Raw genomic sequence first — 26,229 nt, forward strand, 5'->3', positions numbered from 1 at the left:
CATTGAATTTTTATGTTAGTAAAGTGACTAAATGTAAACAAAAGTCAAACACTTCACTAATGAAGCCCTGCAGAAAAGGATGCAGCCACCAGTGAATCTTGTGCAGTAAAAAAAAAAAAAAAAACCCACATCAGCCACATGTGCTAAACTGGTCGCCCTCAAGAGACAGGACATAGCACAACACACACGCAGAAGGTGAGCTAAAAATTGCCCGTTGCTTCTCGTAAAGGTTTATCTGATGTGCACAGTGGCTGACATGTTTTAGTGATCACAGAGTGTCCCGTGAGTTAAGGGAAAGAAGAAACATTTACTCCTCTACTAGCCTGTGTTTCAGTGCCGCATCTCTGCTATGCTAACATCCTTAGTTTAAAAAAAGAAATTGTATCCTCCTTTGTGGCCTTTTGACCTGAATGATTGCATCAGCTCCATTTCTGATGTGCAGGACTACTTTGAGAAAGTAGCTAAAGATGAGGACATCTAGACTGTATGCATTTCCCTTGGTTGAGATAGTAAAGGCAAAGTTAATATTTGTTAATAACACAAGATCGAATAACAGTGATATAACAATGATATAATTAAGTCTTACAACAGAGGTCAAAATCAACCAAGCAACCCTAAACGTTGTTTTTTTTTTTTTTTTCTGGATCATAGTTGATGTTTAAAAAAAAAAAAAAAAAAAAAACTTAAAATATCATGAAAATAAAGTTTAGCTACTTTCTCAGCATTTAAACAACTTCTGGATCCAGTTCTGTACATATACACACACAGTCATGTTCATTAAATTATAATATGCATTCCATCCAACTGTGTGAATAATCTATATAATGTGTTTCACTTAGTGATAAAGTTCCTGAAGGAAATGGACTTTTCAATAATATTCAAACTTATTATTAATGGGTGTGCTAGGACACCAGAACATATCAACCCTCACACACACTCTGTCGTATTACGTGCCCAACATAGATACACAGGTGCAGGCACAACATAATTACATGCAGACACAGAAAGGAGACAATAAAAATATGCCCGGTAAATAAATAAATACACTAGAAACCCTTCACTCAATACAAACACAATCTGCATTGCAACCAAATGCTCTGGAAGAATCTAAAGCACAAGTCAATCTATTTATAAACTCAGGATTGACAAAGAGGACTGGCGGGCTTCACAGCCAGTTCACTGGATGTGCTTTCATCCTAATATTTACATTCACAGACATGTTCCCCGAACATGAATACATTATGTGTTATAAAATGTAGTCAATCCCACCTCAGTAGCCCCCAGGCGGGGTCTTATTGTGGAAATATGCATTAATCAGAACTGGATTCTGAATTTAATTCCAGCCAACACTATGCATTTAGGCCAAAGAAGATCCTAAAAAACAATTCAGCAAAATAAGATGGGATTTTTATATTTTGTATTAAAAATAGCATGAAAACTAAAACGTCAGGACAAAATACAACCCAAGTACTAAACTCAATTGTTTCTTCCCAGACAGTAAACATCATAGTAAGTATGTTTTTCAAAATATTCATGCTTCTACGCTTTTTTAAAACACTCTCAGGTGAATCTGATCGGTGTCCTGTGCTCCTATCTTTCCATGACATCGAAAGATCTTCACTCCTCCTCTCCTTTCGCCGTGAGCTGTCGCAACGCTGAGGTTGATAAACAAAGCCACGTGTTGCGAGGAAGTTTCCAAAGTGGGCGGAGCTTCGTTGCTTCCGGGTTCCGAGTCGGAGGATAAAAGGCGAGCTGCGCAGAGTCAACACAAGCACACAAACGCACTTAACATTAAGAAGGAACAAGGAGTTTTGCAAAGCAGAGGCCTGCGCGTTTTTCTACGGCTTTCTCTTCGACGTTCGGCTGTCAGTAACCGAGTCGACATGCCTTTTCTCGGACAGGACTGGAGGTCACCGGGTCAGAACTGGGTGAAAACCGACGATGGATGGAAAAAGAGGACAGCAGACGACAAAAACAACAACGTCTCTGTGGGGAGGTTGGTTGTTTGAACGGCCTGGCCTGAGAAAAATGTAGCAGTCTGACAGAGTTAGTTTGTTGCTTAGTGTTAGAAATATAACGGGGGGGGGGGGGAGAGAGAGATAAGATGTGGGAGATGTTTTGAAACGAGTCCAAACTGCATTGCAAACAAAAGGCAGAGTGAGGGGCCTTCGTGTAAGTTTCCATCAGTGTTTTTTTTTTCTTTTTTCTTTCTGGTTGGCAAGTTCCTTTTCAGGCTAATCACCCAGCTAATAATAACCTGACAACAAGTCAAGGGATTAACAAACGTCTGCTGAACCTGGCCACTTTCCAAAATAACAGCATTTGCTTTCTAAAACACACACCAAAACAAAACAAACAAACAAAAAAATCCATATTTGATCATGGGCCATCGTTACATGAAGTCAGAATTAACTTCTGCATCATTCTCTTAACTTTTGTGTGGCTCACACATGAACTTTGTTCCCCTCCCCAGCTTCTGCAAAGACAACAAGCCGGAGTGTTTTAACAAGGAGAACCTGCTGCTCTCTCTCAGCTATGAGATGTCTGCCAAGAAGAGGAAAAAGGATCTGATGAACAACAACAGCAAGATCCCCTGTGAGTCCCCGCGAAGAGAGACCCAAACACACGCAGAATAAATGAGTTATGTAATAAGGCACGAGAAATGCGGTCCAGATCAGAAGCAGAACGTGTCAGAACTTTTCCTCCCCCCCTTTTATTTAATTTTGATACAGCGGCGCACAAGTTGTTTAGCCAGAAATCGAAACGTTCAAAATGTCCTGTGTCTAACAATGTCACCAGATCAAATGCTGCATTCTTTGTTTTGTTTTTTTTTTCCACAATGATAAAGTAGATAATAAATTGGTTCATTCGATTGGCCTTGAAGCCGGAGCTTAGGTCTAGGATTAGCAGGGACACTCCGGTGGGATCTGAGATGAATTTAGCACTATCGGTTTAATGCGACAAGTTCATACCTGCAGCTTCAATCAGTTTTATTTGTTTTTGTTTTCTGCAACTATACAGGATGCTGACCTTTTATAGAGTTTCAATTTTTCCAGCCAACAGGGCATTTTTTTTTTTACCCCCCTTTTTTTGACTTGGAACCTGGATTTTTGGACTTCCAAGAACAAAGGGCATAAATCTCAGCCTCAAAAGTTAAAGATATTTACTTTGATGCCAATGCGATCTCTTTTTATTTATCCCCAGAAGCAACAGTACATTATTTTATGCGTTCTAGTCCTTTTAGAAATAAAACCAGCAACCAGAAACCTGTATTGGCTGTGTAAAGCGCGCTTGCTGCATCTCTAAATTTGGAGCATTTCATTACCGTTCCGTCAACAACTAAACCAGCTCTGAAATTGTATCTTATTTGCGTCGCGTGCTCATGCATTTATCCCAGAGCTTATGAGCAGCTCAGTGACGGCGAGGCCACTAACGTAAAAACACTTTCTTCCTGGCTTCTCTCCGTCTTTCCAGATTTCCACAGGGAAAAGTGGATTTACGTTCACAAAGGAAGCACCAAGGAGGTAAGACCGTCTCAATTAGCTTTCCATCAACTTTCGCAATCACAGTTGCTAATGTAAACAACTCGGCGCTCTTGCGCGGGATTGCAGCCTAATACTCTGATAATTAAATTCTCCCAGCGCCACGGATATTGTACGTTGGGAGAGGCCTTCAACCGCTTGGATTTCTCCAGCGCCATCAAGGACACGAGGAGATTTAATTACGTTGTCAGAGTGAGTCCTCCTCTTTTCTTTGCTTTTTAGTCGCTTCTGTCTCTCTGTGTTTGCCAGGGGAGGTGTTTTTTTTTTGTTTTCTGTCAGAGGCTGAGAAGGGGAACTGGGAGGTTGGTGGGGGGTTAAAGTTAAAGAGGGTGGCTCTTATCAAGGCTCTGCAGACTGTGGTGATGATACTGAGGAAAGTTTGCGTTATTTATGATTACTGAAAACTCCGTCATCCCCTACCTCAACTTCAAACGGGGGTTTTATTAAAAATCTAGGTCTGTTTTTCTCAAACTCATTTTTATCCCACACAAACCGTCAAGGTTTACACTTGGAATGCCAAACGGCTCATCCTTGTTACATTAGTGCAGAAAATTTTGTTTCATTTCCACTGCTTTGTTCCTCTTCTTGATGCTATTACACACTGCCTCCCCCCGCCTTTACCCTTTTTATGTGACCATGAAGTGTCACCCTGTGCTGTTCAGTGGGGAGGGGAGGTTTGAGGACGTTTGTGACAGCTGTGTTGTGCGGTGAGGTGTGAACCCCCGTCAGGAGTTTATGAAATCAGACCTGATGCTTGTCAGGTGATTCAGACCCCTAAACACGTACACACACTTGAATCTACCCGATTAGGCCCGCCATCTCCTCTTTCCCCTCTGTTTTCTGTCTCATTCCCTTTGGTCACTGGTGCATTTTGTCTGCTTACTGGGGACACAAGTCATCGATTAACGAGTTGATTTAAAGGAGACTGAATCGATTGACAATTAATACATAAGAGGCCATTTTCTTAAAAACCCGATTTTCCGCTTGTGTCAAGAGGATCCATATCAAAATGCTGCATTTTTCATAATATGGAGAATTAAAAAAAAAAAAGCAAACAAACAAATATATTCTAACATAACAATTTCTTGTATTAAGTTGATAACTTAAGGAGCTTCTCAACTGTTTATGTTTCAAAACAGAACCGCATAAATACATTTTGTGTCCCATACTGGACTGTTTCTCTTCCCAGTTCTGGTATGGCGCCGCCATCTTTGTTTCTATATCAGTTGGCTCTGCTCAAGAGTACTAGTGCTGCCCTCTTCTGGATGGCGGCCAAACTGCAACACTGAAAGAAGATACATTCTTAATTGACTGGAAGTCATTTTGATCTAATAAACCATTAATCAACAATTAATCATAAGTTGATTGTTTGCCTCATTACTGCTTACGCAAGTTTCATCTCAAACTCGCAGAATTTAAAGATTTAGCTGAGATAAAGGCATCAACATGATGGTTCTGATTTTGTATGTCATTGATTCAAATCGGCAGGGTTCTTCTTCTCGGCCCCAAGGAGTTCTGGAGCTGTCCAGTTTTGAGCGGGTTCTAGATAGCAGTGTGTTAGGTCCAGAGAACAATAAGGGTGTAACTCTAGCATCCAGCCGTGTCGGAGCCGGGTCGCCGCTCCTCGCTGTCTGACGACATTTTAGGGTTCGTTTAACTCGTTCTCAGTTACACAGATCGTCTTCTTGTTCAGCACAGATGAGATTCTCTTTTCCTGGGTCGGACAAACTAAATGAATCAACCTAAACCTTTTAAATGCTAGATTTGGCTCTTTTAACATGGACTATAACAGTTCTTAAATACTTTTCAACTTTAATTCCTAGATGTGTGTCGACAAAAACTAGAAATGTCAATTGGAAGTCTGGGGTTGTTTTCTCAAACAGTAATTGTGTATATATAGAATGTTAATAATTAAATTTGGTCATGTATTTCTTGTCGTTTAATGGCCCCACTCCTACAGCAGAAAGTTTTGTATGAATCTGAAATATGATGATGGAGAAATTAAGTTTAAGATTACTTATAAACTTTTTGGTTTTAACCAAAGACTTGGTTAAAACCAAAAGTTCTTGAGGTTTTTGCAATCTACATTACGGGTCTAGCTTATCTCCATAGAAACGGCGTGCACATGGGTCAGAAAGTGGATGCGGAAGCGCACACCGTTCTGCCCGACTGAACTCGTCCTGAGCAATGAAAGGAAGGGGATTAAGCATTAGGAATGAAGAAGAATGGCATGTGGAAAGTTTGAGTCTGCCAAATCTACATTTGTTATAAAACCACTTTTTGCTCCATTGGGATCCCGTAAAACTAAATCTGACATCGAAGTTATGGGACAAAAAGTGGGTAACTTTTCTGTTTATGCCTCAGATGTTTTGGGTCAGATCTGAACATGGCTCTGATTTTGAGTTTCTCCATGACGTCACAGTGCCTGTCAGATGAGCCACCCTTTTAGCCCGCTGCATGTCTGTGAGCCAGTGGCAACAACTACGCATGCACGAACACACACACACACACACACTCTGAGAAGTGAGTCAGCTAGTTCGCAAGGCTGGATGATCAGGGGTCAAATAACTTCAAGCTTATGTTTTCATCAGCCAACGTTGTTGATTCCCGTCTAGGCCGTTGCCCAACACTCTTCCAGAAGCTTCACCTCCGCAAGGCGACTCTGATCAAAACAAATCAGAGCTGAGGCTAATGGACCTTCAGTCGAGAGCAGTAACCAGGTGGACAGCTCCCAGTTTTGTTACAAATGTTCAAGCATGGAATTTGTTTTTCTAAGAATCCAGCAGCCTACTAAACACAAAGTAAGGAGGCGGTGGAACAGAGCGTCTCGGAGGCTGACGGGGAGAAATTTATGTTTCTTTTTTTTTTTTTTTCTTTTTCTGCTGCAGCTCCTGGAGCTTATTGCCAAGTCGCAGCTCCCCTCGCTCAGCGGCGTGGCGCAGAAAAACTACATGAATATTCTGGAGAGGGTTGTTCAGAAAGGTGAGCCCTGTCACGCCTCCTGTGCGTGGGTGTGTGTGTGTTTGTGTACATCCACGCTGATCACTTGGGTCTCAGGAAAAAACAAAAACAAAACACAAGTAGTAATATTTGGACAAGCAAACTTGAGAATCTACTTCCTGTTTTTGCCCTTTTCCGTTTCTTTGCATCTGTATCTCTTAGAATTTCTTTTCTATTTTTTTCTTCAAAGTGACTATGTATTTCTTAAAGGCAATAAGTGAAGCTGGACACTTCCGCAGGAGTCTGCGGAAGTGTCACCTCTTGAAAGATTCGCTATCTTCATCACATTACAACTACAAGCATCAGCTGTAATTGTAGTAAAATGGGATTAGAAGAAGTATCAACCTGGGTGGGAACTTAACTAACAAACTACGTTAAAGTTTGTGGTTAAAGTGCGACAAAACGTGGGGTGTGAAGAAGTGTTTTAGTATTTATTATTGTAGGTGAGAAAATGAGCCAAGACAGCTTGGACTTGGCTCTCTAACTTCACTGTGTAGAACCCTGACAGTCAGCAGACCCTTCTGCAAGCTGCAGTGTAAACTAAATGTTCCTTCAACTAAACAGACTTCGGTTGTTTAGGGAGCGTCACAAAACCTTCTGGCCAAATCGCATACATGCAACTGAGAAGATCGCAGCCACTCATTTCAGAGGCTGCGATCTGTAGCTAAAAATCTGTTGTTGTTGTTGGGGTTTTTTTTAGCTACAGATTGAAGCTTTGCTGTTGAAATTTCCATGCAACATCCTAAAGATTTGAATTTTATTTTATTTTTTTAACATCAAGATTAATGATCCGTTTCAGTTCTCGATGACCAGCAGAACGTCCGTCCCATCAAAGAGCTGCTGCAGACGCTGTACGTGTCGCTGTGCGGCCTCGTCCAGGACATGGGCAAGTCGGTGTTGGTGGGGAACATCAACATCTGGGTCCACCGCATGGACAACATCCTGCAGTGGCAGCAGCAGCTGGACAACATCCAGATCAACAGAGTGAGCGTCTGTCCGCATCGCACATCCCGACAAGGTCACGACTCTGTTTCTAACGGCATCTCGCCCTCCTGCAGCCTGCGGCCATGGGCATGTCGCTGACTGACCTGCCTGCCAGTCTGCAGCTGAACATCATGCAGCGGCTGACGGACGGCAGGGACCTGGTCAGCCTGGGACAGGTGTGTCCGGAGCTGGGGGCCCTGACGGAGGACCGCCTGCTGTGGAAGAAACTCTGCCAGTACCACTTCACAGACAGACAGGTATGAAGATGACGAGGGGAGGAGGACATTGGTGTGGGGGACCACACCAATGTCTGATAAAGTCGTTTATTGGCCAGTTTGCAACTTAAGACTTATTTTTATACCACAGCATTTCATAAAGGTTCTCTACATTCAGCTTGTATTCAGTTTGGCAAAAATATCTTAAGACCTCTACCAACTTCCTCCTGGGTTTTTGTAGCTGTGAATCTTTCTCTTACGGGTTAGGGTTTCCTTAAGCAGTCTGTGTTCCCCTTTTTTAGATCCGCAAGCGTCTGATGGTGTCGGAGAAGGGTCACCTGGAGTGGAAGAAAATGTACTTCAAGCTGAGCCGCTGCTATGCTCATAGAGAGCAGTACAGTGACACGCTGCACCTCTGCACACACTGCCACATCCTCTTCTGGAAGGTACATCTCCGTCTTCTGCTCCGTCGAAAGGAAGCGTTTCGACTCACCGTCTAACGACTGTCTCCGCTTTTGTTCTTAGGATACGAACCATCCCTGCACGGCCAACAATCCCGAAAGCTGCACCACGTCCCTCTCCCCTCAGGACTTTATCAGTCTGTTTAATTTCTGATCTCTGCAACACACGCGTGTGCACACGCACCCACACACACACACACACACACACACACTCCCCTACTTCTTCAGAAAACTCCAGAAGTATGGACTGGACTGTACATATTGTTCTTGTACAAAGATGTTTTTCTTTTTTTGTTTCATAAACCGATCATGTCCTGGATGTACATTTACTTGCAACACGGACCTGGAGAGGACACAGGCTGTGGGACAACTATGCAATTTTATTTGGTTTGAATATTTGGATGAGATCAAAAGAAGCATTCGAAAGTGACTGAATGTGATGGAGAATGAAAGGAATGTGGTGAGGAGGGGGGGGGAGGGAAAGGGAATATCTGGCTGAAGTTTTCAGTTTTAATACGGTCTATTCCCTTGTTTATGGGATGTAAGTTCTATTTTTGTTCAAATTTGTTCGATTTTTTTTTTCAATCGAAAATGGATTAAAGTAGTGATGCTAAAAGGCCTCCACTCTTGGGAAGGTGCAATATGTTTTATGTGGAACTGTGGTCTGCTTTAATTGGAAGGGGAAAATGCATACGGGGAAGAGAAACAAGATGTTTTGTTTTTATGCTTTTTTCCACTTTTATATGGATTTGATATGGGTTTTTTTTTATTCTGCTTTGGCAGTCATAGCAGCAACTGAGTGCAGTATTACCAAATGTAATCAAAGCCACTGTAACTGTGGTGTGCCTTTACAAAACTTGAAGCAACACCGGCAAAATCTCCGTCTTGGTTGCACCTTTTCTAAACTCTGACTATTATTGGGGTTTTTTTCTGCGTTTAATTTTACGGAGGAGTTAATTAAGGTGCAACGCTCTGAAACCAAAGTTGGTTTTTTGTTTTGTTTTTTTTTTTGTGAAGACTCCTGCATGTTTTCAAACACCCAGCTGATTGTGTTGTTTACATATTTATTTCTTGAGACTTTTGGTGACTGGTTCAACTTTCACACTTTAGGTTTAAAGAAGTGGACTTTCTGTGTAAAAGGGGCCTTTGTCACTGCTCAGACTTTGAGGAACTATGTACATGCTATGCAATGCGGTCTGTTTTTATGTTTAATAAATAAGCTGATCAGTGCTGTCTGTCCTGTTTTGTAGGACTGTGAAGTTACTTAAAAACATGAATTCATCAGTACTATACACAGTTTAATAGCCAAACACTTCATTTTGTGGTTGAAAACATGGGACCTCTTGGCGTTGAACTGGCTTTAGAAGTAGATTGTAACGGCAAAAGTGTGCCATCTATCGGCCAAAGGGGGAACTGTAGCACCGAATTGATGGGTGTTGCTGTTCAGTAACCATATTGTGGTTGTCCAATTTTTTTTGTTTTTTTTTTAAACAATGCAAAAATATTAATTTTTTTTAAGCACTACGTTTTGGGTTGAGACATGGGGGGCCATTATCAAAATTGATGTGATGCAAATATTTGACAGAAGTTTTGACACACACAAAACATTGTATTTATGTTTTTAGATTTTTTTTTTATACTATTCTTTCATTCAGTCACAGAACATTTTAAACTTTGTAGCTTGCAAAAATTTTTATTGCTCTTGTTGAGGTAGAAAACCTGTCATTCAGAAGACTGTGCTCATACACCTGTGGAGGCGTATAAATATTTATCTGTGACACTCTGCGGGTCAAGATGGGATGACTGGGTCAGCCTTTTATGCTGCAGAGACGTGTTATTCTCTGTGGAGCCAGCAGATATCTCTGGAATGGAGCACAGACACACACACACACACACACACACACACACACACACATTCTCTCCTGTATCTCTCAAGCAGCTATGACGTCCAGTCAGTCTTGGTCACTGTTTAACCCTGTGTCAACCGGCGTCGATGAATCTAATAACGTCCGGGGAGGAATCAGCGACTCGTGTTTCTCTAATCAAAACAAACACCCAAATACATGTTTTTGAATTTTTGACACTCTTGAGCTTATCGCACCCGATGTCGGAACCATAAATTTCACTTCCTCTTCTCTGTCGAATAACGGCTCCATCTCAGTCAGATTGGAAGGACGGCATCGATAAACATTGTTTTCAACCTTTTCCTGCAAATTCTCAATTGGACTTTGGAGTATTTTAACACCTGCAGTTCACTACAGACAACGAAACCCGAAAAAACTTGAATACTACATGAGAACAATAACAAAAGGTACTTTAAGTAAAAAAAAAAAGTCAGGCTTCTGAATGGTATGTTCATTCCTATGCACACAATATTTGGTTAGTCCTCCGGCTGCATGAATTACTTTAATCTAATCTACATTGTAGCCGTATGTTTGCTTAAGCACAGCGATGGTGGTGGTGCATTTAGGGTGACGTGTGTTGCTAGTTTTCAGCCACATGCAGACTTTTCCTTGTAAGCAAGCAGCTCAGTTTCAGTCTCATTTCACAACATCTCTGTTCTCGCTGGCCTGTCTGGTGGAGCCATTGGCTTACAATTTTTCACTACTTTATAACCATCAGTTTGGCTTTGGGTCAGAGTTCAGACACCGTTTTATATTTCAGTCCAATTTGAACTCATCTTTTCGAAACGACAGACCAGTTTGGATCACTCATTGTTTTCACTTCTGCTTTAATTATTTTAGCATCTCTTTCATTGCAGCCAGGCAAATGTTGCGCTTCAAAACAAAAAAGTATACAAATGTTTTTTATGCAACACAAAATGAAAGCAGTAGCATTCACTAAATGTATGTTTAAAATATCATTTATACAAATATGCTATATTTACTGCTATCCAGAAACATGTTTTAGCACATTAGTCCCAGTTTGCATCACCACACATAAAGTACTGCTCCTGATCTCCAGGACACGAAGGTTGCATCTATGGACAGGCGCGTCGTCTGGAAGCATGAGGTGTATGACTGGCAAAGGCATGAAAGCAAAACACTCGTGTCGCTTTAAGGCCAGATAAATGCCAACATCTGCCCACCTTGGACACCACCATGTCTTCTTCTTCATCTGTTCTTGGTACGTTTCCAAAACACTCATTGATGTTAAATATCAGATGAAGGGAATTTTGATGGTACAGTCCGGTATTTCATTCATATCCATGTTTTTTTTTTCTTTCAGATTCATCTTTTTTTTTTTCTCCAAAGTCCTTCATGTTTTGCAAAATTGTGCAAGATTTGTACTTTCCATGTTGGTTTCAGACCTGGATGACCACATATTGTGTTTTTTTTTTAAACACATCCCCTGGGATGGTGCATAATCTAAGTATTGTATTGGTATGACTCCACAAAGGTGATCTTAAAATAGTATGCCTTTCAACTTGATTAGATCGATAAGCATAAAATTTATTACCCAGGATGAATATTTGACCTCTCAAAGTGGTGGATTTCCTGAGACAGAGTTAGCTCTTAAATGCATTCTATACATTTTTAATTGTGTTGAGGCTTAATGCTAAACTGTTATAGCAATTTTAAAACCACCTTTACCAGAATATTCAATGGTTTCCAATTCAGACATTTGGCTGTTGTGTCAAGACACAGTTGAAAAATTCAACGATCACGTCTGCGGAGATATCAGATCCAAAAATACCAGTTGGGGGCGGGGGGTGCAAATCAGTCCCACAGCATGATGGTACCACCACCCTGCTTGCAGTGTTTTCAGGTACAAATGCATCATTTTTGTCTCATCTAATCATATTTATTTTGCATGGAAAACAAATGAAGACTATGAAGACTGACACAGATAAAGCAGATGTTACACATGAAAAATATTGGCGATCCAGGAGTGAAACTAATGCGGCAAATATAAATCATGCCCAATCAGTAATATAACATTTTTTGTCCAGTGTAACACAAATTAAGCACCAGTAGCATCTCCATATTTTAACCCGTTTCCCACTGTAGGAGTTTTCATATGGTATCAAACTAGTCCAAGTAAAGCCTTTGAGACAGTTGCATGACAACAATACGCTGTACCTTGTTTAAAAAAACAAACAAAAAAACATTGGTGTGTACCTTCTTGTTGCGTCCGTCTTCCATATCGAGTGTTTTTTCTAAAGTGTCACTTCATAAGTACAATAGTGACATTCAAGATTGTAAAGTCTGCTAGGTTTGCTTAGCAGACACAGGTCTCTGTTTTGTTGCCATGTGGTTTAACCGTTATTGGATTATAAATGAGGAGCTGGAAATGAGTCACAACCGCCAAACCTGGCAACGCAGTCCCAGAAAGTTTCAAGAACCATTTTTGCTTTGGCAAAGGTTTAGTTTTCTTCACATGAAAGAACCATCTGCAGAGGACCGGAAGATGCTCAGAATTCCCCCCTCATTCCCCTTTCAGGCACGAGGAGCGGCTGAGGAAAGCAGTCGTCAGTGGATCTGGAGTCCTACGATACGAATAACAGAGCATGTTCTATGGTTTCTTCTGGGGATCTAGTAGAAAATGTCTAAAGGAAGGCAGAGTTACCAGTGTTAGTAAATGTCACAGAGTGGTACATCGTCCCCTTCAGAGTTCTGGATGACCCACTCAATAGCGTCCCAGCCCTATGGATGGACAAAAGACAGTGAGCACAAACGTACAAAATACTGTAAGAAATGCTATGAATGTTAATGTTCACTTCTCTGGCAGCTAAAGTGTTACCACAAAAAGCAAAGTAACCAAAACATGACCTTATATGCAAAGGTCATATGAGGATAACACATCTTTATTATTTCATGTAATGAAGTGAGTTTGACAAGTATCACCACTTCTAAATGTTCTCACTTTTAAAGTTCAATCTTTCCGGTCTCGTTTGGACATTTTCATAAAGCAACAGACGTCCGTCTCAGCAGGACAGTTTAGCTCTCCTGCACACACTGTCTTTGAGTGTCTAGTGATTAAAAGATACTGAAACTGGGAGCCATGTTGATCTTACATCTCTCTGTGGAAATTATGCTTAAGATCTTTTCAAAGCTGCAGGAGTCATTTTCAGTTTGTTCATAAATAGCGTCACATTTGCCAGGAGTATGTTACGGCATTTATAAGCATCTGCATGAAAAAAAAAAAAATGCTCCATGTGCGTTTGGTTATGAAAAATGACCAAATCATGATCCATCCACCTTCATTGGAGAAGGGTTCTTTGTTTTTCTTCTTCCAAAATAATCACTGTTTTGTAAACATTTTGCATCTAGAGCAAGATGGTTGACTTTCCTGTGCAGCAAATCTCTTCAACAAAACAACTTCATGCACAACATTCTTGCAAGCTGATGTTAGGAAAGCGGAGAAAGCCACCAGACCTAAGTCCAATTTTTAAATCAGTGTCAGGACTGAATATTCAAAGCCTGAATAAATGAACATTGGACTTTTGAGTTTTCTAAAACGTATCTTCAGACTCGTGTCTTTCAATTTGACAAATATGTGATACATTCTGTTGGTCTGTCACATAAAATCCCAATAACAAACATAAAGTTTGTGGTTGTAGCGTTACAAAGCATGAATGCTTCTGCAAGGCAGAATTTAACTAAAGATCTTCACTCAAAGAGAAACTATAGATAAAAAGGTTTTATTTTCGTCTTACCTTCCGGGCGTTGGCAGACATGCTCCTGACCATTAGGCCCTCCAGATAGCTGCTCAGACTGACTCCCTTCACCGTGATGATGGCTTCCTGTGTCAGTACAGTACTGAGGAGCAGACACGGACACATACAGAAAGATAAGAAGTGATCGTCGTGACATCTTGGGAGATGTCGCATCTTATTGTCCTCCTAAACTCCGTGTAACATGCACTCTCTGACAACAATCTTCAAGAAATTAAGTGAAAAATGGAGAGATGGTGACTTACACCTCTGGGTTTTCTGGGTGTGGTGTGTAAACAAGCCTCTCATCTACGGATATCAGGTTGGTGAGAGTAATCTGGTGGGTACAATTTATTCAAAATATGTTACGACTACGACATTTATATGTACATTTTTATACTGGAGAAATAATGATTACAGATAGGTGTAAACTGTGCCACAGTTCACCCACTCACATTGGCAGATTTTCAGGTTCAAAGGCAGCACATTTCTGAATAAAATGTTGGGACTGACTCACATTTGTTGAGGACAACTCCATCTTTTTCACCTCTGGGTCAACTATAGAATGTTCCTTCACATATGTCTGTGTGTGGTTGGTCCCCAGTATCTACACACACATAAATACTCAAGCCAGTCTGAAGGAAGATGCTTCAAGAACAGTGACAGGAATAAACTCCCTGTTTATGACCTAAATGTAGAAATGTTTCTGAACATCTCAGTGGTTTTGACTGACCGCTCGTACAATAGACGGTAGTCCCCACTCTGTGCTGAGGAGTCTGTGGCTGTGAAGGCGTCCCTCTGAGTCCAGACTGCGATCCAGCACGTCCACGCCAACCACATTGGGGTTCATGGGGTTGGGGTACTTCCTCATGGCAGCCTTGATCACAGTCTCCCACGGGTAACTGCACACAAATCGGAGCATAATTAGTCAGAAGCAAGAAGATGGAAAACATCAAATATTTGCTGTTGTCGGACAAAATAGGGCTTGCTCTGTGTTGAAAAAGAAAAAAAAAGAATTCAATCTACCTGGGTTACATAAAATGATGTAAACACATCTATAACATCTTTGCTATGTTTTGTTTTGTTTTTTCTTCCAAAAGGGATCAGGGATAACATTATATCCATTGAGAGGTGACGTTAACAAAAATGATTGTTCATTAGTAATCACACATATTAGTGGACGGACTCTTTTACAGCCTCAGAGTGACAAATGACAGTGAAAAGTTACAGTTTTCTGCCATTTGGGGTGATCCCAACACATGAAACGCGATAGTGATGGTACTGTCAAAAGTTGAACATTTTTCAACTTTCTTGTATTGCATCGGTTAACCACATGTGTACCTCTATGTGCACGAGCTTGAAATTTTACACGCACAAATTTTGTCCACCACTTGGAGGAGGAGGGCAAGTTGTCGCCTCATTGCACATGTTCCACAGGAAATGAATGGAGAAGTAGCGACACATCACCTCCCGTGTCTATCCCATTAGTCAGCAAGTGAACATTGTGTCCTAAAGGCTGTTGTGTTAAAATCAGGAACAATTTAGGTGAGTGGAGTGATTTAAGCAAGTTTGACAAATTGCTTGTTACACTTCAGCCCATGCAGAGTCGAATTGTAACAACTGGATGACTGGGTCACCTCATCTAGAAAACTCAAGCTCTGCTAGGGTTTTCCTGGTCCGCAATGTATTTATCAAAGTAGGTTTATTTTGTTGTTGCTTCTTTGTTTTGTTGCCAATATGGATTCCCTTTTTTTGGTTCAGAAGGAGGGGCTTGCCCAGGGCATCATTAATGCAAAAACCGCCACTGCCCATTGGTCAAACAGGACTTACTGACTGAAAAACAATCATTATGAAGCTACATATTTCACCATCGCAGAACTACAATAACATACAGATTGTTTGGAGCTTTAATAAAGCTCCAAACAACAAATCTCAGCGGTACCAACCTGAAAATATGCTCGGTGCTCCAAATCTTCATCATACCAGTGAACGTGTTCTCCTCACTGTTAGAAAAAAAAGAGAAGAAAATCCAAAACTACACCTTATCGGACCATCATTATCATCATATAAGGAAATAGATCCGAGATGTTGGAACCGGGCCTGAAAGCTGTGGATGAGCTCACGACAGTCAATGAGACGAGCCCAGAGGACCCATCACCGTGGTTCCTGTCATGTCTGGGCCGTGCAAAAACTGCGCAAAAAATCCTCTGCTGATTCCCAGCCAGAAAACAGATAAAGGGATAAAGAATGGCTGGGACAAGAGCCGGTGCAGGAGCCGATTAACAAAGTGTCAAGAGTCACCGAGTAGCATGCGGCATTCTGCTCAAATGGTGCCAAAATAAAACGTCGCTGACCTCTTTAATCAACGTTTTATTGAAATGTGAAGCCCAGAAATATAATTTGAATTCATATAAAGACGAATATCAACCACGCACAATGCGGCTGCAGCTCTGAATGATATTCATCCCAGCAAAATGATTTGGCGATACTTTTACTGTGGTGAACCCACGGACAACTGCCCACGGGGCTCTGCTCCTTCCTGTCTGCTCCGTCCGGCTGACGTGATGCAGCTGATGCTTTGCTGCTGCATCCGCCTCCCTTTGTGCGCATGCGCATAGCATCTTCACTCACTTCTCTTCTCCCTCACTCACAGCCCCGCACAAGTGGAAGAAAAGAGGCGCGCTGAGTCAAGTCACCCAAGGACAACGCGAACCGCACCGGAAATTCATTTAACGACCTTCAAATAATAATAAAAAAAAGATAAAAGGTCACTAGTAACACGCACACACAATAAAACCTTTTTAATACTAAAATCTGGACCGTAAATTGACAAAAGCATTGTCATGAGTGATGAAAACCCTTAACTAAATATCACAATTATTATTATATAATATAAGATACAGGCACATCAAAATAAATTGAATACAAATTCTTTCTACTTAAGAAAAAGAGTTGGATTTACAATGTTTTTAACTTACAGTTGTAAAAATTATCTTTTTTATCAAGTGGAAGGAAATTAAATCAAGTAACGAAACACAGATTAACACATGCCTACAAACTGTTGACTTAAAAGATTAAAGTAAACAAAAGAAATACCCCCTTACCCCCCAAAAAAAACTGTTTGATAGTGCAGAAAGAAAAATATAATGATAAACAATATGTATTTCAAAGTCATTTAAACGGAAAAAAAATATTTAACAAGTCTATCTCCCTTGGGAGATTGCTGCAAATAAATTCTGCAAGAAAACTAAAAATCTAACCTCATTGGTTCTCAGATGAGACTGTAGCACAACCAATATGGCTTTGGATGAGGAATTTATTTGGCCAGGGACTTACGGTGTTAGGACATCAGAGAGGTGTACAATGGTGTAAACTGTTGGACATCAATAAGATCTTACAATCAAGTAAAAAATTACCGCTAGCTAATGAAGAGATGCTAAAACGTGAATAATGTGCTCTCTTTTGATGCCTAGTTTGGTCATTCATCTCTGTTCCCTTGTTCTCCCCATAAAACACTTTAAACCACATTGCGTTAATATGAAACTGAATATCAACATGGCATGGGCATTAACGTCACACTATGAGTGCAAATGGCATCCCTCAGACTCAAAATGTGCAATAAAAACTGAAAAGGATCCAAGTGCACAACCCTGAGGTACTTCACACTTCATCTTCCTTGATGACACTTCTCAAGGATCTTTCTCTAAGTCCTTCAAATACCAACAAGTCGCCTAGAAACCGTAACACAAGAACCAACCCAGAGTTGGAAACACTAAGATACAAAACGGATTCAAAGAGTTTCAGATTTCATCATAAAAAGCATCTGTATCTTAACAAGCGGCTTTAGGTGCCTCTTTATTTTTAAACACCTGTGCATTCTTTTGAAAGATAAACCGGAAGTGTAAGATAGGATGGTGTGTGACTTTCCCCTCCCCTTCCACGGGTCTGGGGTGCAATTCGTAGAAGCAGCCTGGCATTGGAGGATAGGATGGTACCTTGAGGAGAAATTTGCTGTTGGACCAGCGGCCCCCGTCCATTTCACTCTGGATGCAGATTCATTAGTTTGCACTGAGCGGGATCGGCAAACAGTAGCGGTATCAGCTGCATCTGCGTGACCTTGCGCTGACTGTAATATCAGAGGGATTTCAGAAAGCAGCTGCGCGGTAAGGTAAAGAGCATCCCTACAGGCGCAGGGCAGCAGAAGGCGACATCGGTGCCGATTGTTATTATGTTTTAATGCGTGCTTCACACACATAAGTAATTAGTTAAAAAAAAACAACAACAACAACATATAGATCATTTGTTTTGATTCGAAAGTTTAAGCTTTTGGTCACTCTGGGACGAAATGTAAAGGAATCGGATTGGAAGCAGGCCTGGGTAAGCCTTGCATTGCAGTTTTAAGGCCGCGCTGCTTCCCGCTGAATGTAAATTCTAAGACATACAATAAAGCTCCTTCAATATATATTTGAACCAAAAATATAATATTACATTGCCAGCCGTTTATTCAGATGGTGATGTGGATCCTGTGCTTAGTTTGTCGGTGGAGCGCATGGTGGATGGCAGATGCTGCAGTAGCGCTTGATCCGCTCCGAAGAAGAGGAGGAGGAGGAGGAGGCAGGGGGCTGATTTTTATTCTTTTTTTTTTTTTTTTTTTTTTTATCAAAAAAAAAAAAAAATCCCCCTGTATGTGCTCCGCAGTGTATTTTTTATTATTATTATTTTTATTCTTTTTGTTTGACTTGTCGGGATATGATCTGTTTTACTAGAGCCTGACACAACCGCCCCCCAAACCCTCTCCACCCCAACCCCTTTCTCTCCTCCCGCTGGTGGTCGTGTTTTGGCCAGAGATGCGCTGACACATGCGCTCTGCGGACCGGTGCTCCCCTGTGTGCGCAGCGAAGTCTGTGGCTCACCAATCAGAGCCTCGTGGGACAACAGCCTTATTAAAAAAAAAGACCAAATGATTGCCACAGGCTTTGATTATCGGACACCTATTAACGGGTTACTATTTCAGAACAACGCATATGGAAAACGGAAGGAGCAAAAATGATTAGATTCAGCGCGACATTAGCAATGACTGCTCTTCAGACTCAACAGATTATGAGCTAAGCTATTTTTTTCTTACCCGTCTCTTTGATTGCAGGTCGTTACCATGGAGATTGTCACGCATTTAATAAACGACACCATAGAGTTCTACAAATGGACCCTGACTATTGCAGGTAATACTGAGCAGCACGTTGCTGGCTCCGAGGGTGGGATCCATGAGAAACTGAAGATAGAGATTTTGTTTGCGGTTGCCAGAATTTGACCGTACTCCATAAACTAGAAACTTTGTGGCGGACTTCTCAAACATCGTCTTGTGCTGCTAAAAATGACCGTGTAAAATGAGTCTGTGACACACATCACTGTTATTTCCTAAAGGACAATGTCTACATCTTCAGCTTTCAGACTTGGTTAATGCTTGGAGGAAATCAGCTTGGTGATGGCACTGAAATTGAATTTTATGTTACTGTAAGAAAGATGGGGAGAGAGAAAAAAAAAAAGAAACATCCTGTAAGCTTTCTGACAGCAGGTCCTATAATGTGAACATTTAGCATTTAGCATTCTTCATGTGTAAGCGGGAATGTGTGTCTTGCAGATAAGCGAGTGGAGAAATGGCCTCTTATGGACAACCCGCTCCCCACGCTGGCTATCAGCAGCTCCTACCTGCTCTTCCTCTGGCTGGGGCCCAAGTACATGAAGAACAGAGAGCCCTTCCAGCTCCGCAAGACGCTCATTGTTTACAACTTCAGCATGGTCTTCCTCAACTTCTTCATCTTTAAAGAGGTACATGCTGCACTTTTTTTTGTTGTTGTTGTTGTTGTTATTGAAACAGATTTAGCCGCACACCCATGTCCTTTCTCATCCGTGCATGTCCCCGTCACAGCATTCCCAAAATTGGTATTGTGCAGCGACGATGAGCCTTTTGCTCTTTTTGTTTTTTCAGCTCTTTATGGCAGCCCGGGCAGCGCAGTACAGTTACATATGTCAACCTGTGGACTACTCAGACGATCCGAATGAAGTCAGGGTGAGTGTTGTGGAGTCTTGAAAGCTGAAAAACATTTTAAAAAAAACAACCACATGCACACTATCTTACAAGATACTGTATCCTGCTAATGTATTCCTGCCACTGTTATACATGTTGTTAGACTTCTACCACAAACCTCAGAGTTTTTATTAAGATTTACTGTCATGCACACACACACACACAATATATATATATATATAGAGAGAGAGAGAGTCAAATGGAAGAAAATGGATAATTGGTTTTCAGAATGGTTTTGCAAATAAAAAAGTTGTTTCAAGTTTTCCTTCCAGGATTTCTCAGAATTTACTTCAGTTCATTGACTGTAATAGCATTTTGTACGTCGGGCAAGATGTATCAACTCAGTTAGGCCAAATACCAATGCATGTTACACTTCTGAGATATTTTTATTTCTAAAATATATATATATATATCTTATATTGTTCCACCTTAGAATATAACTGCATGCACTGAAGTGAATGCACTGAATACAGAGTACATTTAGTCTCAGAGTTTATTCCAACTGTTGAATAACTTGCTTGCAAGCTTGACAAAGTCTCTAAAAGGTATCAAGGACTAGTTTTTGCACGTTTTGACATTTCTTGTGTACAAAGTTCTAATGTACCAAAAGTGATTAGGATGGGCAACGTGAGCATTTCATTGTCACTTCACTTTCTGGCGTCGGAAACCTGATTAGCGTCCGTTCAGCCGGACCACGGAAGAACGCGTGAGCTGACGGAGGAGTCGGTGTTCTGTTTCACCTCACTCTTTGTTGCTCCATGACATGGATACAAGCTCGACACAGAACCCGTGAGCACATTGTTCTCATGTTTACGGTGAGGTTAGGATGTCAAAGATGAGAGGGAAAGAGAAACACGGTTCCCTCGCACACGTTTGGCTTCTGGTTTTATTGTTGTAGCTCTGTTTGTGTTCAAGTGTTTTTACCTTCACCTCCCTGATTCGCCACGTGTTCCTGTGGGAGACAGGTGGCAGGAGCTCTCTGGTGGTATTTCATCTCCAAAGGCATCGAGTACCTGGACACGGTGTTTTTCATTCTGAGGAAAAAGTTCAACCAGGTCACCTTCCTGCACGTCTACCACCACTGCACCATGTTCACGCTGTGGTGGATCGGCATCAAGTGGGTGGCCGGAGGACAGTGTGAGTTGCTCACAACGTCATGAGTCTCTGCGGTTAATGCAAAATACACACTTTTTTAAACAATTCATACGTAACGATTATGTCGAGCTTTTAAAATAATGACTAAAAAGCTTCTTCAAATTTAAAGCGTCAGTGTTTGACCTAGTAGATTACTGCGGAAAAAGACGGTACATTGCAAACTGAACTCAACAAACTGTGAAAAATTCAATATGTTGGCCTTTCAAAAACGATGGTCACTCTTCAAAATAAAAGTTTTTGTAGAGTTTATGATTGCAATAAATCGGCGCCACATTAATAATGGGACTAAACTAATCTTGAAAATATAAAAAATCATGTTGATTTTTCAAAATGAATTCAAGATTACTCTTCAAAACAAAAGCCTCAACATTTTGTGGAATACATTGGAATATATTACAGCAAAAGGAGATTACATTAATCATGAAACTAAACCAGACATGAAAAGGGGATTATGTTGAGTTTTGAAAATGAAGCTTGAAGATACTCTCCAAAATAAAAGCTTGATTACTGCAAAACGACATCCCACGTTAGTAATATAACTCATCCAATCATAAAAAGGGGACTATACTGACCTGTCAAACTAAAGTCTGAATAAAGCTGTGAAATGAGCCATGTTTTTCTAAATGAATAAATGGGGGAGGGAATAGCTATACTTATACTTCTATACTTGATGTTTCAAAATATTAAACATAATCTATTTGCTTTAAAGTGAAGCTTAATTTTAATTCAATTCCATCCTTTGTTATATATGTCAGATATAAAAAATACTTCCACAAAGATGTGAGGCCTTAAGAAATTCGTTGACTAGAACTAGGCTGAAACTAAAATGATAAGAAATGACTAATTGTGATCAAAATGAAATCAATCAAATTTAAATTAAAATATGTGGTCTAAATGAACACTTCTCCAAAGGGGCCTTTGCTGAAGTTTTACTAAAACTCTTTGTTGCTTTAATGGAAAAGTACAAGAAGTATTTAAAGACACCCTGACTTTACTTTGTTTATGCCCCTGCAGCGTTCTTTGGTGCACACATGAATGCTCTGATCCACGTCTTGATGTATCTGTATTACGGCTTGGCCTCCTGCGGACCGAAGATCCAAAAGTACCTGTGGTGGAAAAAGTACTTGACCATCATTCAGATGGTAAGAAACAAAAGGCTTTTTGGGGGAAAGAACATGTAGGTTGGATTTTATTTAAATTTTTTTTAGAGTAATGGATTTTTTTTTTTAAATAAATGCCTCAGGTCCAGTTCCACGTCACCATCGGCCACACCGCCCTGTCGCTGTACGTCAACTGTGACTTCCCCCACTGGATGCACTACTCCCTCATCTGCTACGCCATCACCTTCATCGTCCTGTTCGGCAACTTCTACTACCAGACCTACCGCCGCCAGCAGCCCGCACGCCGCGACACCGCCTCCTCTTCGAAGGCGGGCAAGGCCGTCTCCAACGGCAACCTGAACGGCCTGAGCCGAGCTGCCAACGGAGCGCCGCTAACGGGGAGCAAAGAGGAGAAGCCCCAGGAGAACTCTGGCAGGAGAAAGAGGAAAGGACGCGCTAAAAGAGATTAGACGGGGGGATGGGGAGGTAAGGCGAAAGGCAGGCGAGGGTCTCCACTCGAAACATGAAACGCTTAATTTGAGGAAGATATAGAGGGACGGACGTGTCCGGGTAAGTTTATTTCTTTAAGTCATGTCGACCTGAGTTGTTCAAGATAAAAAAAAAAAAAATATATGATGAGATCTTCTGTGGGAGGGAATTGATCTGTTTAATAGAAGGTGTCAAAGGTCAGACGCGAGAGGGCCACTAATAACCCAAAAGTGTCATCGAGGGGCGGTTTGGATATATCGTAGTATTCTGTCTTTTTTTGTCGTGGTTTAGATCTGGTATGAAAACGAGTGTTAAGTTTCCCCGACATGGAGCCTGAGAAGAAAACGTCTCACGGATCCGCCTCGGCGGCGCCGCCGCAGCAGCTCCGTCAGAGGAAGTCTGGGGCTGTAAATAGCAAACACTGTAATGAGGCAGGAATACAGACGGCAACACACGCACAAATGTTTCAGTTTCTACTTGAAGTTTGTTTGCTCATCATCTTTTTAGCTATAAAAATGACAACGTCGTTTTGTCCTCCTTTTTCAAGCTCGTTGAAAACGAGACATCTTTAGATTTATTTGTTTAGATGTGTGTTTCTTTTTAATCACTGTTCACTTTCGTATAGGGAATCTGACTTTGAGGATGCCATCTACTTACACGCAGCAAAGAGTAAAATGTACATAGAAGCAAAAAAAAGAAATGAAATGAGAGCGGGATGACGTTGATCCATCTTTGTTCACCAGACGGGATAATGATCGTCTGTTTTGTCTGTATATGACTAGAACTGATTTTTGTATATCCATACTCGTTTGTCATGTGATGAAATGTTACCAATGTTCTCTGATGAGAGTCTCTGTTTCCCCCCTTTTGACAGAAAAACGGGTGGATTTTTGTCGTTTGACATGTTTTTCTGTCTTTTTTTATATATTATAAATTTTCTTATCTCGCGGTTTTGTCTTGGAACCGGGAAGGAAGGCGTCATCGCGGTTCTGGGTTCGCTTTTGCGTTTACACTGATTTTTTTGTTTTTGTTTCGGTGACTACCTTTTAGCACCGCTTCAAGTAAAATATGTTTGAGCTTCTCGTCTGTTTGCAGCCAACGCTCAGGCTTGAGCTAAGTTGAATGTAAATTTATCTACAAAAGACTCGGATTGAAAGAGGTGGCCTTTTCCCTCTTTTCAGTCCGAGTCTGTCTTCTATTTAAAACTAGAGCTGGTGACAGGGATGCTATTTTACTGTAAGAAAAAGAATAAAAAGAAACTTTTCATTGCCTGTCAGATACAGTGTACATCAGCTCTATATCAGCAATCAACCAATGCATTTATTATTATTTATGATCAAATATTTAATCTTATGTAAATACCTGTTTCCATCTAATTGAGCGTGCTCGTCTGTGTATTTGTCTTATTTTTGTGATGTACATATTTCATTGTGATATTTTGTACTCCTCTCATTTAAGAGTGGGCATTTATCCGTCCACATGGCTAATGTTTATGTTTATTTATTTTTTTTTTTGCTTTTCTTTTGGAGTCATATCTTTGAACTTTCTTTAAATTTAATTAAAATTAATGCCTGTACAACTTACCTGTCTAGATCTTGTGAAGCGCAATACATTTTCACGGACACTAGAGGGCACTCTAGCGACACAACTATAGCCAGCTGAAATTTCATGAACAAGACGCTGAATCCCCGTGTTTAAATCATTTATTGTAATGGCGGTTTAGACCTTTTCATTTAAAAAATATTTTTTATACGAGATTAGTGCAATATCTGTGAATAATATGATGAAACAATGGTTTTCTAGTTTTAATGGTGGAAGAAAATGTTTCTCAAACTGTTTTACAACTGGGGTCACAAGGTGATATCACCCTATTGCAGGTTAGAAAAATACATATAATAACTTCACACAATCTATCTTGAAAACATCCAAACCCTTTACACCTGAAAGTTGTGAACAGACTTTGACTTCATGCCTTTAGAAATAAAAGCATTTCTTGATTCTTTGAGAAATGTGTGCTGGTCATTTGATAGTGTTTGTTAAACATAAGTGCATCTTCATATTTTTATTACAGGAAATGCTACGCATGGTCAACCTTTAAAATAATTCAGTGCAATTAACAATTTTATCATGATAATTTTCATAAAGCCAATGCAGCCTCGTAGACAAATGTTGAATCAACATGCTCTCTAAAACAGGCTGTGGAATACTTCGTAAAATATTTAATATGATGAAAATTGCTGAAGTGAAATTAAGGTTATCACTACGTTATATAGAGAAGACTCCAATATTTCAAATTGGATTTTAACTATCTGTCTCCTGATTCTTAGACTAAATATGGAAAGCATAGATACACCAGATCCTTCAATTAGTAATAAAGTCTCAATTGATATGTTTATGTTCTGTTTTTTTTGTTTGTTTTTTTTTAACGCTTTTCTTATGTATATAACAAACTAAGCAGGGCCAAAATGTATGCAAACATGGCTGCACCTATAAAACTTATACTAAATAAATAAGCCCAATTTTGCGCTACAGTTCCTGCTGGCGCTGTGTTATTTGTACAGATGAGCTGAAAAAATAAAACCCATGTGTTTCAAATTAGGTTTATTGAAATGACTTGCTCTTGTGCCAGTCTCAAATTTAGATGACTTGTTATTCCTGGGGTTTGTTGTCAAATAACACCCAGGTAAATTATGGTGTCTGATAGTGGTCTGAAATTAAACACGGTCGCATAAAAACACGGGTACCGTGAAAGAAATGAAAAACTCTTTTGTGTTTTATTTCTTTTTTTATTTCTTTCTTTTCTTTTTTTGTGTGTGTGTAGCCTCTTAGAAAATGCCCCTCCCATTTCGATGAATTTAGACAAAGGTTTCCATGGTTACTTCACACAGCAGCTGTGCGCCTGCCCCCACCTCACAGGCAGAAAGAAACCCTCCCCACCCAACCCCTCATCGCCTCTCTCCTACAAACCTTTTCTCCCTAAATCAGCTGGCATCTACATGGGAAAGCACATTGGTGCAATAAACCATTAAAAAGGGTGCATGTGTGTGTGTGTGGGTGTGCGGTTGGAGCAGTCAGAGGAGGTATTTTGTTGTGTGTTAGATTGTGAAACTTGTTGTTCTCCATGCATGTTTGTGCTGCACCCCCATAGAGTTTCAGAGTGGGAGGCCTGCAATTGCAGAGGGCTATTTTATGGATGGTGTTTGCGTTCTAGTTCAGATTTCACAACTTGTTGATTCAGTTCCACGTTTTCAGCAGCAGCGTTTTCTTTGGACTAGACTCAAGTCTCTTTTCCCACAATCTGTTTGGGTGCAAAAAAATAAATAAATAAATAAAATAAAATAAAATAAAATAAAATAAAATAAAAAGACATTTTAAAACCTAAAAACACTATTTCTGATCATAACTTATATGCTTGAGTAAGTATGAATGTAGCTTTTGCATGCAGATCAATGAAGCATCCTTTCCAGAGGAAGCGAATGTTGTCAATGCCAAGTGTTAGCCTGTCAGAGTGAATCAGAGCTAAGCTAATGATGTAGTTTCTT

General features: G+C 40.5%; 3 protein-coding genes across 5 annotated transcripts; 2 read left to right on the forward strand and 1 right to left on the reverse strand.

Moving 5' to 3' along the window:
• The first annotated feature begins 1,754 nt into the window (after positions 1–1,754).
• fbxo32 (F-box protein 32) lies at positions 1,755–9,442 on the forward strand. Its single transcript, XM_016671134.1, has 10 exons — positions 1,755–1,996; positions 2,474–2,595; positions 3,475–3,524; positions 3,642–3,734; positions 6,431–6,524; positions 7,342–7,526; positions 7,601–7,783; positions 8,044–8,187; positions 8,267–8,364; positions 8,395–9,442. Exons 1-9 carry the CDS (start codon positions 1,884–1,886, stop codon positions 8,354–8,356), a joined length of 1,074 nt encoding a protein of 357 aa, XP_016526620.1. The 5' UTR covers positions 1,755–1,883; the 3' UTR covers positions 8,357–8,364; positions 8,395–9,442.
• A 1,474-nt stretch (positions 9,443–10,916) lies between these two features.
• Positions 10,917–18,476, reverse strand: prelid3a (PRELI domain containing 3A). 2 transcript variants are annotated; one of them, XM_007548645.2, is made up of 8 exons: positions 18,347–18,476; positions 15,805–15,861; positions 14,592–14,760; positions 14,376–14,465; positions 14,125–14,195; positions 13,862–13,964; positions 12,772–12,848; positions 10,917–12,691 (listed from the first exon to the last, which is right to left on the reverse strand). In XM_007548645.2, exons 2-7 carry the CDS (start codon positions 15,837–15,839, stop codon positions 12,777–12,779), a joined length of 540 nt encoding a protein of 179 aa, XP_007548707.1. In that variant the 5' UTR covers positions 15,840–15,861; positions 18,347–18,476; the 3' UTR covers positions 10,917–12,691; positions 12,772–12,776. The 2 variants fall into 2 exon arrangements, with proteins under 2 accessions (XP_007548707.1, XP_007548627.1); XM_007548565.2 differs by lacking the exon at positions 18,347–18,476 and having other exon boundaries at positions 15,805–16,285.
• LOC103135593 (elongation of very long chain fatty acids protein 4-like) lies at positions 17,787–24,428 on the forward strand. 2 transcript variants are annotated; one of them, XM_016671199.1, is made up of 7 exons: positions 17,787–18,026; positions 19,002–19,077; positions 19,497–19,684; positions 19,845–19,925; positions 20,909–21,080; positions 22,113–22,240; positions 22,342–24,428. In XM_016671199.1, the coding sequence occupies exons 2-7, from the start codon at positions 19,011–19,013 to the stop codon at positions 22,666–22,668; spliced, it is 963 nt and encodes a 320-aa protein (XP_016526685.1). In that variant the 5' UTR covers positions 17,787–18,026; positions 19,002–19,010; the 3' UTR covers positions 22,669–24,428. The 2 variants fall into 2 exon arrangements, with proteins under 2 accessions (XP_016526685.1, XP_007548504.1); XM_007548442.2 differs by having other exon boundaries at positions 17,787–18,021.
• The last annotated feature ends 1,801 nt before the right edge of the window (positions 24,429–26,229 follow it).

Source organism: Poecilia formosa, unplaced genomic scaffold (genome assembly GCF_000485575.1).
Source record: "Poecilia formosa unplaced genomic scaffold, Poecilia_formosa-5.1.2 Scaffold0, whole genome shotgun sequence".
In the NCBI taxonomy this organism is placed as follows: Eukaryota; Metazoa; Chordata; class Actinopteri; order Cyprinodontiformes; family Poeciliidae; genus Poecilia; species Poecilia formosa.